Below are 16,964 nucleotides of genomic sequence, written 5' to 3'. Positions count from 1 at the left end.
AGATGTCAGCGGACATGTCTAGTGGAGGTAAGTTAGCCGTCATAGCTCAAAACACGCCCTTATGACGTAGGGAAGGATGTGAATGCCACGTCACTTGGGGGATGATACTGAACCAAACAAGTGCATTTGCAGTCAACGCGTCAAAGATAAACAAGCGACTGATTTTGATTTTGATTTTCACTTTGGCTTTCCGCTATTCAATCAACGACCGTACTGATCAACTCACACATAGGGCATACAGGTACACCGTCAACGATGGAATCACTATTCTCACCAGGTCAGCGGCCCCCTTCTCCATCTTCCTCAGGTCCAGTCACGGATTTCGCCTTGATCGAGTCCCAAAAGGAGAACATCAGACCATTGGCGACTGGACGATCAGCCGCTACTCTGTCCAACGTATTCAAGGAACCCACCGCTGCTGATAAAGTGGTTCAAGAGGGTCATGAGCGATTTCGGAAGGATATCGAAGACGCGGAGAAGAGGGACAAGGAGGGTGAAGATATGATAGATAAAATATTGGATATATTGGATGTTTACAACAAGTGAGCGATACCACAAGCTTTGGGACGCTATTCGTGGTGAGCTAATTGACGTGTGTTTAGGTACATACTGTTTGTAGCACAACATCACGTATCGTCGGATACACACCTCCTACCCTTGTTAGAAACCACCACAAGACGGTTCGTCAATGACACGAGATACACACAGGATATCCGATACCTCAAATTATGGGTCATGTATGCCAGGCAGATAGAAAGGAGAGAAGAGATTTGGGCATTTCTGGAATCTCGAGATATAGGGACTAGACATTCTGTGTTTTACGAAGAATGGGCAAGTGCGTTAGAAGGTTTGGGGAGGTCAGTCATCTCCCTTTGTTTGCTCTTTATTGCTTCACTGACCGAGTACCCATCACAGACGTAAAAAAGCAGATGAGATTTATCGATTAGGTATAGCTCGTAAAGCCTCGCCTCCTGATAGATTGAAAAACCGTCATAAGCAGTTCCTCGAAAGGATCATGGCTCCCCCTTCAGGTGTGGTACCGGATGATGAACCATCTTCATCCACTTCAGCACCTGCCAGAACACTGGGCCGATCAGTATTAGGTCAAGTAGCTACCGCCTCGGCCTCTGTGGCTGGAGCCACTCAGCTGGCGCCCTCCCTCAGAGTAGCAAGTAAAGGCAATGGAAGTAAAATGGAGGTTTTCTCGGATGATAACGGTAGATCGGAGGATACTGCTCCCGGAGAATGGGCAGATTTCGGTACTCGAGATGCTAGAAGGAAAGAGAACACCATAGAGGCTACCCCATGGAAAGGAGAGACTTTACCTCAGAGCGCTTCTAGACTTAGAATGGCGCCTAGGACACCAAAGGTTGAGGTGTTCAAGGATGTAGTGAGTCAAGCTGCCTTTCAAAAATCACTATAAATGGCCTAGCTAATATCATGACCTTGATAAACAGTCCGAAAACGAAGGTATACGCTCAGCCGACGAAGTATTCGTACGACAGAAACAACCACCGACAGAAGCTGAATTGCTCAAATCGGATCCTCTAAGACACTACGATACTTCGGAACTCTCGACTGCACTTCCGTCTCTACCTGCACCTCCCTCAGCCAGGAAACCTCCGAGACCTGCGAAAGCATCCTCGTCATCACGCTTTGTAATGCAGGCTTGGGAATGTCCTAGAGATGGACCTGACACGAGAAACGCGGCTGGAAAGGTGGAAAGAAGAATGTTCGATTGGAATGCAGTATACAAGAATGGCGATGAGTGGAGTTTTGAGGAAATCAGAGCCAGGCAGAGAGGATTGTTGGGTAGAGAGTGGAAGGGCGAGGTGAAAGAATGGGAGAGATCATGGCATAACCCTGGCTGTGAGTCAGCTCTTTAAACGTTGTCGCAGGGATACGAGCTTTTCAGCTAACATGTTGATGTCATAGCTTCCACACCCAAAGCTGAAGAAAAGAAAGTCAAACCGCCTTCTCCGACCGTGAACACCAAACTTGCTGAATTAGAAGTGATGAAGATGTTCGATCAGACTATTCATGGAGGTACGGTTCGAAATTCAGCTAGTGACTCTGATGACTCGTCAGATGAAGAAGAGGAAGAAGAACCTGTTCAATGTGCTCCTACACCTTTACCTGCAAGACCAGGATCCATCGCCATGTTAGCAGCAACTCCAGGGGCTATGATCCCTCCCACCCCAACTCCTGCAGGTCAAAGTCGGCTTTTCACCCCTGGTGAGAATCCCACTTCCAAGCCACTGGTCTTCAACCATGAAAATGCTGCTTCCTCCAAACCAACAGTCTTTCAAGATGAGAATATCCAATCATCCAACCCAGCAGTTTTCAGTGACGAAAACTCTGTCCCTCCCTCAGCGAGTAAATCAGGTAAATTCAACATCTTCAATGATACCCCTGCAAAAACTCCTTTGACCAGTCGTACATCCCTCGCATCGAGTTCGTCAAAACCGAAAGCTTTCGGTATCTTCTCTGACGAGAATGGTGATCAGGAAAATGCAGTACAGGCTACACCCTCGATAGCACCCAAAGAACGTCAGCCACTCTCGCAGAATCTCTTCGCTACTCCTGCTTTGACGAGACAAAGTTCGTATGGTAGAGGAGTGACTGAGTCGATTCAGGAAGTGCCAGAAGGAGAGGAAGAAGATGAAGAAGCTGAAGAGGAAGAAGCCGGCTTCGTCCATGAAGTACAGCAAGGTGTGTCTCGGGTGGACTTGAACGATGTATACGAGGAAGAGGAAGAAGAGGAAAGGCCAAGAGGAATGAGAAGATTTCAAATCAACACTATGACACCTATCACCGAGAGGACCTGTGAATACACCCACATGACGAATCTCCGTTCGTCTACCGCAAGTAATACGAGACCTTTCAGTGTTGCTGAGGATGAAGACGAAGGGCAAGAAGACGCTTTCGTCGCTTCCGATCCAGCGAAAGTGACAGCTGGAGTCTCTTCGTCCAATTCAGAGAATCAACTTCCTCCTCAACAAGCGGGAGATGAAAGTACTTCTCCGCCCGCCCAATGCATCGAATACGACAAATCCATCTTATCGGAAGATGATATGCCCTCAGGTGATATCAATGGCAAGTTCCGGCTTCCAGAAGGTTTCACCATCCATCGGAATGAGAATACGATGCATACGATGGTCTTGACGGATGGCGAGACTATGCATACTGCTAGGGCAGGCTCCGTCGATCCTACGACAGAGAGTGAAAACTTTGTTACTGCCAATCATCAGATACCTGAAATCTTCAATATACCCAATCCATGTAATCCTGCATCTCCGGAAATCCTTGAGACGATTTTAACATCCATTGAGCCTCCCATTCCGCAAATACCTGGATTTATCGATTGTCGATCCACCTCATCATCTAATTGGGCTCAACTACAGAAACACGCCAAATCAAGAGGTAGCAGAGGTAGTACCAACTCCAGAGCATCTGTCGCTCCTTCAGATGATATTGCACATATCGAATTGCAAGGTAAAAAATATGAATTTGGAGATAAGGTCGGTGAAGGTGGATTCGGATTGGTTTTCTCAGCTGTTGATGTTGCTCAACGGCAACTGGAAGATGATATGGATTCTGACGTTGAAGAAGAAGACGAAGATGGGGATGAGAAAGAAGACAAGTCAATATTGGCTATCAAGGTTGAACAACCCTCTTCGATATGGGAATATATCGTATTGAATCGGATATACTCCCGAATCAGCCAATCAGCTGTATCATCAATCATTCAGACTCGACAACTTTACGCATTCAAAGATGAAAGTTATTTGTTGATGGATTATTCATCGCAGGGCACATTGTTAGATGTCGTCAATAAAGCTAATACGATTGGTGTTTCACCTTCAACTTCAGGAGGACCATCAACACTAGAAGAGATGTTGTGTATATTCTTCGTTGTGGAGTTACTCAAATTGGTAGAAGAATTGCATTCAAACGATTTCATCCATGGTGACTTGAAGATCGATAACTGTCTTATACGATTACCGGATATACCCAATTCTTCTTGGTCAGCCTCATACTCTAAAAAAGGTGAAAATGGATGGTCATCAAAGGGAGTTAGATTGATTGATTTTGGTAAAACACTCGATTTGACGTTATACCCAGCGAAAAGAAAACAGAAATTTGTAATTGGGGGCTGGAAAGCAGACGAGAAAGATTGCATAGAAATGCAGAATGGCGAAAACTGGAGTTATCAGACTGATTATTACGGATTGGCAAGTATAGCTTATACAATGTTGTATGGGAAATATATAAAGGTCGTGAAGGGTCAAGATGGATTATGGGCTATTGATCAGGGATTGAAGAGGGTGAGTGATAATTTATCCGTCTTCCATCTGCTTTCTGCCTTTCTTTGAAATTTTTCGTTCAAGCGTGACCTTTATTCTGGTAAGTCCCATGTTGACGAAACGATCTCTCGACGTAGTACTGGCAACAAGACCTATGGACAAACTTCTTCCGTACTCTCCTTAACCCAGGGGACGATCTGCCCATCACCGATAGTCTAGTAGAGATGAGACGAGGGTTTGAGAATTGGTTGGAAGAAAATTGTCAAAAGGGCGGAAAAAACTTGAAGAGCATGTTGAAGAAGATTGAATTGGCAGCTATCACTGGAAAACGATAGGGCAGCTTATCTCTGGTATCGGTGGGATGAGTGAGGAGGAACGATGTGACATTACGTGATGATTGTTGATGCCTTTGCACGATATGGATTAGTCTTTTGATACGCTCGATAGCTCAGTCCTCTGTAGGATGACATTACATGTAACATAACATACTTTACTATGTCGCTCGTACTGTGTGTATAGTAGTGGTGATCTAAAAATAGAACTGCCACCTATAGTATCGCTCGTGCCGATATGGATCTTTTCCGACCGAACCACTTGCCGCGTATCATAGAGTACTCGAGTAAACATTCACCTCGGGCATGAGAAAGTGACTTGTACTCGTGTTCACACAGTAGATAAACCTGATATTCTGTTTACCATGATGGCGTCTTATTTATCTTCAATACGATGTATGAATGTACTCAGTACAACGCTGCCGACGACCTGACTTACTGCCGTGATCAAGCGACCGTAGCCGCCTCGGTCTCTTTGAAGCTGGAGATGAAAGGTAGAAATAGTCAAGTCAGCTTTACCCTCTCAAGCAGCCTTAGCATCTAACCAAGCACCCTGCTTACTTCCACAGCGATCAGATCCAAAGCACACTCAATAAAAGTCAAGTATGTCACCCATCAAGATCGGTATAATCCTCGGATCCACCCGTACTCGATCAAACATCCAGGGAATCTCAACCTACTTCCAAAACATACTCTCAACTTCCTACCCCTCACTCGAGGTAGAGACCATACACTTATCTTCCTCACCTGGACATCCTCTGCCATTCCAACTCGACCAAGCTGTACCTCAAGCTCATTCGCTTTCGACCCTTCCCGACGCATACTCTGACTTCGCGGTCCGTCGGTGGTCATCTACCGTCATGGAGTGGGACGGCCTGGTAATCATTACTCCGCAATATAATTGGGGTTATCCATCGATTTTGAAGAACGCCTTCGATCACCTGTATCACGAGTGGACTGGACTGCCTGTAGGAATTGTCACTCTAGGTGGACATGGTGGAACCAAATGTCTTGAACAACTTAAGATCGTTCTTGGAGGAGGACTTCACGTGGTTATGGTGCAGAGTGACGTACTGGTACAATCACCCAGGGAATTGATTGTTAGTGAAAAAAGGCTGGGAAGGGATGAAAGTTTGTTAGGAGCTTATGAAGAGGGAATGAGGAGGTTGGTTGATGAGGTGGTGGAGAGGATTGAGAATAGACGAAAATTGAAAACCGAGGAATAGGAGAAATTAAAATGTGATTGCGATTGCGATATTAAGAGTTGGATAAATGGATAAACGGTTATGGAATACATGTTGGAGATGTCAGCCGGGACGAACAATAATACGCAAGGGTAAAGCGCATGATTAGAAACTGCAGTCTGGTCCGATATCTACTGAAGCTCCATTGGGCTGATTGAGGAGGATTGGAATGAGGAATTCGTCCAGAGCACCTCGCTCTTCCAGATATTATACTATGCAACCTCCTGTTGAGGATGTGCATGATTGATAAGCTATGTAGCCTTTGCTAACCTCTTCTTGTGTTTCGCATGGATCCAAATTAGTATGATCTGGTCTGAAACACGGATCGTGTTCGTCAGATTGGCTCTTCCTCTTGCTTGTTGTAAACATTACTTTTTATTGAGACAACACCACTATCTCCCTTGAGTACTCCCCGTACTATTCATTCTATAATTGCCAGGCTTTGACCTGTCACATTATTGATGCTGTTCATGACAGGTCTAATTGAATAGGGTCGAGATGATCCGGTGAAACCCCAATTCAAATTTGATTCTGATTCACATTTTGAGTTCTTACAAAATGACAATTTCAATTCAGTTTCTAAGGGATTTGGCTATATGCTATACGATGATCGTATATTTCGACGATCATGCACGTAACTCAATGTTACAGTACGTCCTCGATCACTATCATATTCTAGAGTGCCATCTCTCACTTTAGCCGTACTCGATTCTGACTTGATCGATTTGCACTTCGGTGGAAGATCAAAGATCAATCATAATTCTTGAGTTCATTCATTGATTCGAGGAATTTACATATCGGTATCCAACAACAAACCCACTCATCTACTCGCAATCCATGAAGGGCATCTGCCGAAGTGATGTGAGAGGCCCACGCAACTTGATTTCACCATATCACTCCAAATAGGCCATCCTTCAACCCGATCGCTTATCGGAATCCGTCTCGAGCAAGCCATATCTCATAGTTAGATAACCAGATCTGATTATCCATCTCTCTGACAATACAGTATGTCATACTCTGTGACCCAAGCGGATATCAGGGTACGTCCGCTACTACAATCATCTTCATGGATGGGCGTCGTCGTTGTATAGTGATACCATACACCGTCTTGCTGATCAAATATTGAACCCGAGTAGTATTGGAATGCCATGGGCAGTACCGCCGCTGGGACGTCAATGATTCTAGCTTTATTCATACTAGTTTCATCATGCTGGATATACACCCATAGGTTGGCCAGACATACTCTCGACAGAATATCATTTAGGCTCTTACTTTGGTCGATGGCTTGGGAAGTGGGTTATAGTACGACTTATCTTGTTGTCTGTGCCAATGTGAGTTTCGCCAAAATCCCCCTTTATTGATTTATTACTGTTCAGGGGTTAACATATTCTATGAATGGTGGTATGAAGCCATCATTCGTGGTTGAGTATAAAAAGACGAAAGCTTGTGTGGCTGGAGCTTACTTTATGATTGGCACTATCGGAGTGTAAGTGCCCCCTCACTTGTGTCTAAAAAATGTAAGGCTGATCTGTTTTGATTTGAGGATGTAGGGTCAATTGGTTATGTACTTGTATAGCAATCAACTTGATGGTCACCATCTGTTTCAACCGTAATCCCATCCAATTAGGTATGTCTGTCTATGCCCATGCCTACCTCTTCCATCCGGATTGGATTAGTTTGCAGCTTATGCTTAGACTGGATCTTCGGACTGAAGGGTTGGAAAAATGGTATATCATCGGATCGACCGTTCTAGGTTTAGGCGTACCTGTCATTCCTGCTATCATAGGACATCTAGGAGAAGATCCGGTATTTGGATCTTGGTAAGTGTCAAAATCCCATCTCCCATTATGATTTTATCCCGTCTGACTTAGTTTCAATTGTTTAATTGGCTCGATCTTAGCTACTTCACCTCGAGTGAGTATGATTCTGTCTCTGAGTTTGAACTTGCCATCAGAACATGTGGTTGATGGCCGGTTTGAAAAAGCAGACGCAGAGCATCGGATAAAATAATTTAATTTCAGATTTGGTGAGTCTTATCAACTCATTATATATCTGTATCACACCGCAATATCCGGTTATACTGATTCGTGGAGGTCTTTCATACATGATATAGTATTTGTGGCAGATCTTATCATGTGTAATCGCTACCGTCGCTGTCATAGCGGTAAGCTATACTTTTCCCTCTTTCCGAACCGAGATAAATGTTGATGATAAAATATTTCAAATAGACATTGGTACGATTAATACGACATGGCCGTAAAACCACGCGATTGATGATGGGTGGCAGTTCTCTGAATAAAGCATTTCATGCAGATCCGGAGAACGGCCAAGGGTACGGACAAAGTCCAGCTTCGAGTGGTGGAGGCGGAGGCGGACAAACAGATTCGTCTTTCCAGGATAGTCTACCAAATTGCCTAAGATTCAATTTTCAACAAGCTACCAGACCCAGATCAACTACGAATAGATTACAGGACAAACTGTTCAAGATCGCATTGAAAATATCACTTTATCCGATCTCCTTACTTATTGTCAATGGAATTATGACGAGTGAGTCGAAAGTCGAACCTCAACCTCTACTTTTCCTTAGAAACATCAACTCGTTCAGGATGAACAAATTTGACTGACTTGGTTTTTATCAGGTGGGGATTTATTCTTGACGTTGTCAGGAGGTAACAACTCAAAAGGAGATTTCATCATTTTCTTGATTTACAATTTCATGTTTGCTGGACGGGGAATTGTGTTCGCTTGTCTTGGAATATTCGTTGATCCATGTCTGGCCAGAGTGAGTACTCACAAAGTCATCATAGCTTTGGTGGCGTGGAGGCTATTGAGATATGTTGGAAACACTGATATTGGATAATATAGGGTTATAAAGCGGCATTTCAAGAAAGGAACGAGAGTCAGAAATACTATACTGAAAGTGAAGTAAGTCCTACACCATGAGCTACCATCATTCTGGGATGATCATTAAACTTACGCTCAAGGTCTTGGCCTACAGCTTCGCGTAAAAACACCTAACACTGGGGGAGGATTTGGGAGAAGTATCCCGATGATTGAAATCTCGGATATATCACCATTACCTTATAAGGGTCATTTGCTGGAGTACGGTGCGGGTTCGGAGGATTGTTCAACTTCCAAAGGAAATGCATCAGAACAGGACAAAGAACAAGAACATCAGAGTGAATCCGCGTTCAGAGCTGAATCCTTCTTGGACAGAGTGGAAGAGATGAGCAACGTCAAGCTTCCCAATCTCGATAGTCGAGGTCAAACCTTGAGCGATAACAGTCGAAAAACATCAAGACTATTGGCGGTTTCGTACCCCGACGTATGGGATTCTAATTCATTTACAAAGAGTAAACCTGGACGTGAAGCTACGGTAGACATAACCACCGGGACTTGCACAGGAGACAATGGTGGTAATCTTATACGTTATGTAAGAAGTGAAAGTGCATTAGCCGCAGGTGATTCTACAAATCAAATTTCGATTCCGACGGATAAGATGGATGAAAAGCCACCATTTGTGAACACAGGGCGAGGTCGAGGTTTTACAGGATCAGGGAATATGAGAGTTGAAAATAACGTTGATCCCCTATCATCAACAACAGCTGCAGCTGCATCTGCTGCTGCTGATGCCGAGGCCGAGGATAATGAGATTGAAAGGATTTTTCAAAGAGCTCAAAAGAGGTTGTAACCTCCTTTAAACTTCGAGAAGGACGAGATAGTTAGTGTACTTGGATAAAGATGTCCTGTGTACGGATTATGTATTAACATGTATCATGATGTAATTCATAACAAATCAAAATCATATAGGGACACAGGGTGCATGATATGCTACAGTATTCGATGAAGTAGACCTCAAATATCTGGTGGCAACAATACGAAGACTGTACACGCTCTCTGGTTTGTTTGGGATAGAGATTCGGTCGATGTTCCTGAACATCACATCCGATGGAAGGTTCTTCCGCTTTGGGAATTTTGCCGAATGGGAGCTTTAGTGATCGACATCTTCCTCCTTTTCTCATATGCATTGGAGCGGAAAACCCAAGACCAGAAAACTGTTCGCCCTCAGGGTCGCAGGTAAAATCGCAAAATCCATGACAAGGTTAAACCCTCGTTGCTGCAATGTTACGAGTATGCGAGAGCAAACAAGACAATCACAAATTTCGAGATCTACATGTTCAGGACGCCTCGTTTCTCTTCTTCTTTATCGATCGATCCATGGATCTCGAATCCACAAATTGCTTCTAGGGTACGACTGTATCTTCACATCAAGTATCAACTGGCTTTTCCTATCATTTTTAACACTACTAGCTATTGTCGATCACGCCCATCGACTCGTCGACTTTCGAAATCAACGAAGGTCTTCTACAGGGGTCTGTCTTTCTTAGAAAGAAGAGGAGAGCAGAGAGAAGTTGAATATTTCAAGATCATATGGGAGCGTGAACAACATACTTTGACTAAGGCGTATGTTGATCGGCTGAATACGGTGGATAAACGTTCCAACCCAACTATTTCGCCCAGTCCAAGATGTCAATGTCACCCATACCGACCAGTGCTACGGCAGCCAATGGATATCGGTCTTCGCATTATGGTTTGACCGACGCCGTGGTCAGGGTGAGTCGGCTGTCTGTTTGCTTTATTGAGGCAAACGGGTTGTGTGACTGACGATAGTTGGTATGATAAAGAATTCTGGAATAGCAGCCAATGTGTTCTCAGCATTCAGTTTAACCATGACATTAGGCTTCCTCGGTGGGACAATATGGATATACTCTTACCCCAATTGTAGACATATCTTGGATAGGGTATCATTCAGGTTATTGATAGTAGCTATGTTTTTCGAATTTTGGTATTCATTCAATTTCTTATTTCTCTATATCAATGTGAGTCGAGTTTCACCCCAACAACTTCTTAATCGAAGTTCAATAGCGGTAGAATCAGCTTAAATGATACCTTTGGGGATTTTTGGGGATTGATGTAGGACACGATATATCAACCTGGAGGTACTTGGGGTCCTAAACATTGCACGGCCGGTGTATATTTCTTGGCCAGTTCGATGCATGTGTAAGTCTCCCAATCATCCTTGATACAATGATGGAACGATCACTCATCTATTTATTGCTTTCTATCTTGGACTGTCTAGCGTCGATCTATTGGTCATGTTCATAGCTGTTAACCTCTTCCTCACCATTAACATGGGCATCAACCCACTCAAACTGCGTGCGTCAATAGCGAATCCAAACGAAGATAGCGCACATTTTCCCAGCTGATTGTCATGTCTATTCTGTAATGGACAGGCCTTGAAAGATGGTATATCGGCATATCGATAGCAATAGGATATATCGTTCCTCTCCCTTCAGCTGCGACACAACATTTTGGATGGGATTTTGCTCTAGGGACTTGGTGAGTACTTGGCAGTTGTTCGACATCATGTTGTACACAGGCTGACTTGCTTTGACTGAACTTGATTTATCGGATAGCTGGATCAACGGAAGTGAGTCATGAGTCTTACCACCATCCTCCTCTAGTCTGACAATATTATGATGCATCGCAATAATAGGAGGCAGAAAAAAACGTGTCTATTACCTTATTGAGGGAATCGTGAGTGACACCCTCCTAAATTTTGTTCATCGTTAAATTCGAGCTCAGCTGCTATCTCTCTAATTCACATCGGTAGTACATAACACCTATCATAACTTGTTTCGTATCTACCGTTTGTGTCGCGATCGTAAGTCTGACCTCTCACATCGACACTTTTGTTATAGCATACGAGAGCTGACTAATCGTATCTGTCACGGTGACACAGGTGTTAGTCGTTCTATTCAGACAAGGTCGAGCGACTAGCCGAGCCCTGTTCGGAGGTCAAGATGGGAAACAAACAATTGGTGATCTATCCCAGAAAGGAACGATCTCTTTAGATCCATTATCATACTCCAACTCTACTGGGTCCGACACTGGTACAGGTACCATCTTGACAAGTCCTGTCTCCTTTGTAGATTCTCCAGATACAGATACTACCCTGTTCGAGGAAGGCAACACCACTACCAAAGAAGGAAATAATCCTACTCAGAAGACAACAAAGGGAGGTGGTAGCAGGTTGATGGATAAGACGAAGAATTTTGTAAGAGGAAAAGGATGGAAAACGACTCAACAATCACCTCGAAGTTATTTCCATTCGTTGTCGGATAAATTCCTAAGTATTGCGGTTAAGATCGCTTGGTATCCCATTACTCTTCTTTTCATAAATGCTGTCATGATGGGTGAGTTCAGCTCAACAGAATACTCAAGAGATGGATGGGTAAATACTGATAGATGTTTAGTTGGTGACTTGGTCATTGCCGCTCAAGGAGGGGTAGCAAGTCATAAGACGGTTTGGCTCTATGTGGTTTATTATGTTATGTATGGTGGACGAGGAATCTGTATTGCTGGGGTAAGTAATTGCCCAACCCGTATGTTAATGTTCATCTTTACTGATCTTGCATGATTGCTCTCAGCTCGCCATTATAATTGACCCGAGTCTGAGAAGAGGTTTGAAAGCAGCATGGAGGGAGAGGCAGATGAAGAAGAACCCAGATATACTCCCTACGACTAAACAATCTGTAAGTCGACTCACCGTTCTTCCTCAGTGGGTGTGAGAAGCTCACATAGGATATTGTGCCCTACGTTCAGATCGCCGTCGAGACCACCCTCTCGCCTACCTTTAATCGTACGCCGTACTCCACCGCTTTTGATCCAATGTCATCATCTGTCGGTCAGACCGATTCAATACAAGCTCATGGGAATGGGTACAGACCAAGAATCGACTCAGACGCCTCATTCGATTTCGCTACTGCTCTAGCTTACATACCTGATCCGACTAGTATTCAGCGCGAGAAGAACAGGGTTAAGGAGGATTCTTGGACAGATAATCAAACGCCATTACCAACTGTTGAAGTTGATTTATCATATCTCGATCAAGAATCAGATATGACAATTTTGAATGATTCGAATGCCAATCTCAATAATGATAATGGTATATCAACCAACTCACCACCACCACCAGCGCCTCCTCCTCCAGTCAGACCAATGCCTGTAGCGTTAAGAGGTAGACCTGTAACTTCCAATAGTCAGAAGACCGGTCGAGGTATATTAAGTAGGTTACCGGGAAATTCTGGCACGACGAAACCCCTTGAACTTCGACCGATCGATCCTGAAGTAGAAAGGAGGAAAGAAGAAAAGAGAAAACGTGAAGAAAGGGTTAAAGAAATTAAAAGAAGGTTCGAAGAGGTTCAAAGGCATTTATAACCAAGTAGGGAAAAAAAATAGATTACTCGATTGGTTTGGTAGGTTGGGCTAATATACCATGCGGACAAAAGGTTGTATTTGTATTTGTATTTTCAGCATTCATGGTATATTGTATGTATGCATATATGTGTTATAAATGTTTCTCAACGATAGGATGCACTTTCCACCATGATGAACTGAGATAGCAGGGACGAAATCTTACTGATGTCTCTCACCTGTCAGCATGGTTTGAGGAGTAATCGTTCGTCTCCAACATGATCATGCATGCAGTGGGCTTTTGGATCTTTCAGAACAACAGGACTTGGAAGCATAGGTTTTTCGGCGCATTGGCCTGTTCCCTCATCCCTTCCTCCGCTCCATAATTTCAAGGTAACGTTATCTCTCATATCCAGTACATGGAATCACGAATGATTGAACATGAGTTGCAACCTTCCCTTGACTTGCACCCAAAATTTGGAATTGTCGTCCAGATGACTTCCGTCGGAATGTGAATTGCCAAAAATGTCTCGGGCGTTCGATGACGTACGTCATGGCAGCTGACACGTGTTTAGGGAAAGATGGGATCATTGGCTTAATGGGACTTGCGCAGGGGAACAGCTTCCGACCCACGAGAAGAATCCCCCTTCATCTGTCGTGATATGGTGGTACACCAGGTTGCAGTCCTGTGCGTTGAGCTCACGCACGAGAGACCCTGATGCAGCCGAGAGAGAAGGCCACAGTCACAGACTACGGCAGTGTGGGGATGCTATGAGTAGTAGTATTACTTTACCTGCGAGTGAGCCTTGATAGCGGGGAAAGGGGCAAAGGGGAAAGGGACACATTTTCAGGAACAACCCCCAAATTTTCTCAGGAATATGGAAATTTGAGGGTATCTTGCGTAGAGGTGTCGTCTAGTGACAAATTGAAATTGGAATTGGAATCACAGTGCACTTCCTCCTCACACGACTACAATTCAACTCAAGTGGTCTGTCTGTACATAAGTCACCATCTTCGACCAGCGGAGGATCAAGCAACCACATCCACCTCGATACAACAATCAAGAACAAAGCAAAAAGATACAAGAAAAACAGAAGAGGCAAAGGTCGTTTGATTTTATGGTTACAAGCTAACAAAGTCACTCTCACTGCGTTCCTCGTTTCATCTTTCTTCACATTCGACCCTTATCCTTGCACCTCACAGTAACACTACTCAGCCACCTTCATTTTCAGTAACAACAACAACAACAACAACAGCAACAAATTTTGCGATAGATCATCCCATCAATCAAGCAATTAATATTGTCAAGATGATCATTCCAATCTCACTCACAAGAAGATCGTAGGATCTGACTTGTCGGATCCCGACTATCAGCTGACCCATTTGACCATCTGCCCTTTCATCCCCTCTATCGGACAGCTATACACCCTCTCATCAAAGGTAAAGGTTAATCATCAGAATAGGTAGAAGATCGATATCAAAGGGGGTCCTATAGTACCTAATCCGACACGAACCCCTCATATGCAAACTATCCGAAAACCAGAAAGACCCCCTTCAATCTCATCCTCATATAACTCCTATCGATGGACGGGAAATAACAGCAATTACACTTGAAGTACATCATCCTACTTTGAAAAACAAGATGTCGTCCCCCGAAGCTGTTCAACCTCTTTTCACCCGCTCACCTTTGATCTTCCCCCCTCACACTCAAACCCAGCATCAGAATCAGGATCAAGCTCTGTTCGTCACTTCACCTATATCCACTTCCCCTCCTCCGGCCTCGGACTTACCCACGAAATCTCGCGGTGGTTATCAATCGTCTACATTCACTTCCACCCAATCTTCACCAGTATTCGAAACTCTCTCTTTCGAAAAGATAAAAATCCCTTCTTCTACAACAGCTTCCACTGACTCTGAGGCATTCTCATCCGACTACGCTTCCAATTCCAATATCCAATCTCCCTCGTTGATCAGTTGTTTGTTCCAATCTACGTCGATCGTAGCGGGAAACACCAATAATCATAGTCGAAAATACTCCAATTCAACCACTACTTCACCATATCCTAGTCGACCACCTTCCCGGAATGGCTCTTTGACAAAAGGAACTGGCTCGAAACCAATTTTAAGGAGAGATACGATGATGTCTCATTCTACTTCTGCCAGTGAGGATGGTTTCGGATTGGGTATACGACAATTACCATTAGATCGATCTCGACCTGCTACTATCGACGGACAGGCTCCTACAGCCACAGCAGCACCGGCACCGGCACTGAGGAAAAGACCATCATGTTTGACTTTCGCTGTATCTTCACCCACACCTAGATCTAGTGGTAATGCCAAAGCTGGACCGAGTCGATCTACTTCCGCATCGCCCACTTCGTCATATACTAATGGTAAAATGGCGAGAAGTCCCTGTATCAAACCCAACTGGAGCAAAGTCAGGGGCCAGGTAGAACGTGAGATCCAAGAAGACGAGGAAGAGGAAGATGAAGATGAAGAAGATGATGATGGTGATGATGTTATGGTGGATTCTCCTTTGCCTATTCCAGGACATGGGGAGAGTGATGAAGAGGATCAAGGATATGTGGAAGATGAGGAAGATGGTTTTACGACAGATGAAGATCAAGATGACGATGAAGTGAATGGAGGTCGAGATAGATTGTTCGGAAATTGGAATACAGTTGAATGGAATGAAGAGTACCTCATTACCACACCTAAAAGAAGGAATACCGACTTTGCCAATATGGTGCCCGCTCATCCAATGACGTCGACCGACGACAATGACATTCGTGATCCTTCACATGAGAATATAGTTAGTCCAAGAGGAAGGAAAACTTCTATCTGTATAAACACAAATACGAAACCGTCTTCGAACAGATGTACGAGACATCGATCACCCCCACCTCCCACCCGATCATCTTCCACATCTTACATCTCCGCTCCTCCTGCTGCGCGATCTCCGTCGGCCGCTGGCTTATGCAGAAGAAGAGGTTCAGGTTCGGTCGAACATCCTCATCAAAGTCAAATTTTTACCAGTTCCAAGAAAGGTTGGAAATCGGACGATTCGGCGTTTTTCTCAACTGGACCACCGATAATGAAAACCAATTCATTCAAGTTACCTTCTGCTTCTGCCGCTGGATTTACTGGGTATTCAAGGAAATCGTCATTACCTACACCCAAATTAGAAGATAAATGCTATCGATCCAATTCGAGTACAAGATCAATCTTAAAACATAGTGAGAATGAAGGGAAAACCAAAGTCAAAGCGGAATCACAACCTATGATTAGATCTTCGGGCGAGAATAAGATGAAGATTCCACCTAAAACACCTCCTTTGACCAATGATAATAATATCATGGTCGTACCGAATACGAATATGAATCATATTGGCTCAGTGAATCTTTTAAGAAGGGGTTCAGCACCTGTCACTACCCTAAAGAAGGATACAGAACACTTGGGTGTGGGTGTGGGGAATAGACCGAATTGTCTGGCTAGGAGTGCGACGGGTTATGAGCGCGAGGAGGAGATGGGTGGATATCATCATCATCATCACAAAGGAATCAGGATACTTTAGATAGATGTTGAAATATGTAGTGCAGTGGGATCCATACCATATATTGTACATATACAACATACATTGCATAGCATTTATAGATATAGAGCATGATTTGATGTTATATGACATGTATACAGGCAGTCCTGTATGAATATTACCCTCATTACCCTCACTACGAGTATGCTCTCGTAAGCTATGTAAGCTATGGGATTCATCCTCCACTTTTTGGGTTTTGGCTTTGGATCCGATCGTCATTCGATCTCATCTC

The 16,964-nt window shown here is 44.0% G+C and overlaps 5 protein-coding genes across 5 annotated transcripts; all 5 read left to right on the top strand.

The window, feature by feature from the left end:
* Window positions 1–255: 255 nt before the first annotated feature.
* Window positions 256–4,642, top strand: I203_103212 (uncharacterized protein; the record flags this gene model as incomplete). Its single annotated transcript, XM_019150662.1, has 6 exons — window positions 256–542; window positions 603–857; window positions 916–1,390; window positions 1,458–1,869; window positions 1,936–4,328; window positions 4,445–4,642. 6 exons carry the CDS (start codon window positions 256–258, stop codon window positions 4,640–4,642), a joined length of 4,020 nt encoding a protein of 1,339 aa, XP_018999889.1.
* A 602-nt stretch (window positions 4,643–5,244) lies between these two features.
* On the top strand, window positions 5,245–5,865 carry I203_103211 (uncharacterized protein; the record flags this gene model as incomplete). Its single annotated transcript, XM_019150663.1, has 1 exon — window positions 5,245–5,865. One exon carries the CDS (start codon window positions 5,245–5,247, stop codon window positions 5,863–5,865), a length of 621 nt encoding a protein of 206 aa, XP_018999890.1.
* A 1,025-nt stretch (window positions 5,866–6,890) lies between these two features.
* I203_103210 (uncharacterized protein) lies at window positions 6,891–9,574 on the top strand (the record flags this gene model as incomplete). The annotated part of the gene is made up of 11 exons (XM_065517255.1): window positions 6,891–6,923; window positions 7,020–7,214; window positions 7,293–7,369; window positions 7,434–7,510; window positions 7,598–7,703; window positions 7,755–7,797; window positions 7,997–8,047; window positions 8,112–8,430; window positions 8,523–8,665; window positions 8,749–8,808; window positions 8,882–9,574. The coding sequence occupies 11 exons, from the start codon at window positions 6,891–6,893 to the stop codon at window positions 9,572–9,574; spliced, it is 1,797 nt and encodes a 598-aa protein (XP_065374073.1).
* Window positions 9,575–10,410: 836 nt separating this feature from the next.
* I203_103209 (uncharacterized protein) lies at window positions 10,411–13,164 on the top strand (the record flags this gene model as incomplete). The annotated part of the gene is made up of 12 exons (XM_019150665.1): window positions 10,411–10,497; window positions 10,569–10,763; window positions 10,862–10,944; window positions 11,024–11,100; window positions 11,178–11,283; window positions 11,361–11,374; window positions 11,441–11,481; window positions 11,558–11,608; window positions 11,687–12,140; window positions 12,201–12,310; window positions 12,375–12,479; window positions 12,550–13,164. 12 exons carry the CDS (start codon window positions 10,411–10,413, stop codon window positions 13,162–13,164), a joined length of 1,938 nt encoding a protein of 645 aa, XP_018999892.1.
* A 1,618-nt stretch (window positions 13,165–14,782) lies between these two features.
* I203_103208 (uncharacterized protein) lies at window positions 14,783–16,714 on the top strand (the record flags this gene model as incomplete). Its single annotated transcript, XM_019150666.1, has 1 exon — window positions 14,783–16,714. One exon carries the CDS (start codon window positions 14,783–14,785, stop codon window positions 16,712–16,714), a length of 1,932 nt encoding a protein of 643 aa, XP_018999893.1.
* Between the last annotated feature and the right edge of the window lie 250 nt (window positions 16,715–16,964).

Source organism: Kwoniella mangroviensis (assembly GCF_000507465.2).
Source record: "Kwoniella mangroviensis CBS 8507 chromosome 1 map unlocalized Ctg01, whole genome shotgun sequence".
Lineage (NCBI taxonomy): Eukaryota > Fungi > Basidiomycota > Tremellomycetes > Tremellales > Cryptococcaceae > Kwoniella > Kwoniella mangrovensis.
This window is presented reverse-complemented; position numbering and strand designations above follow the sequence as displayed.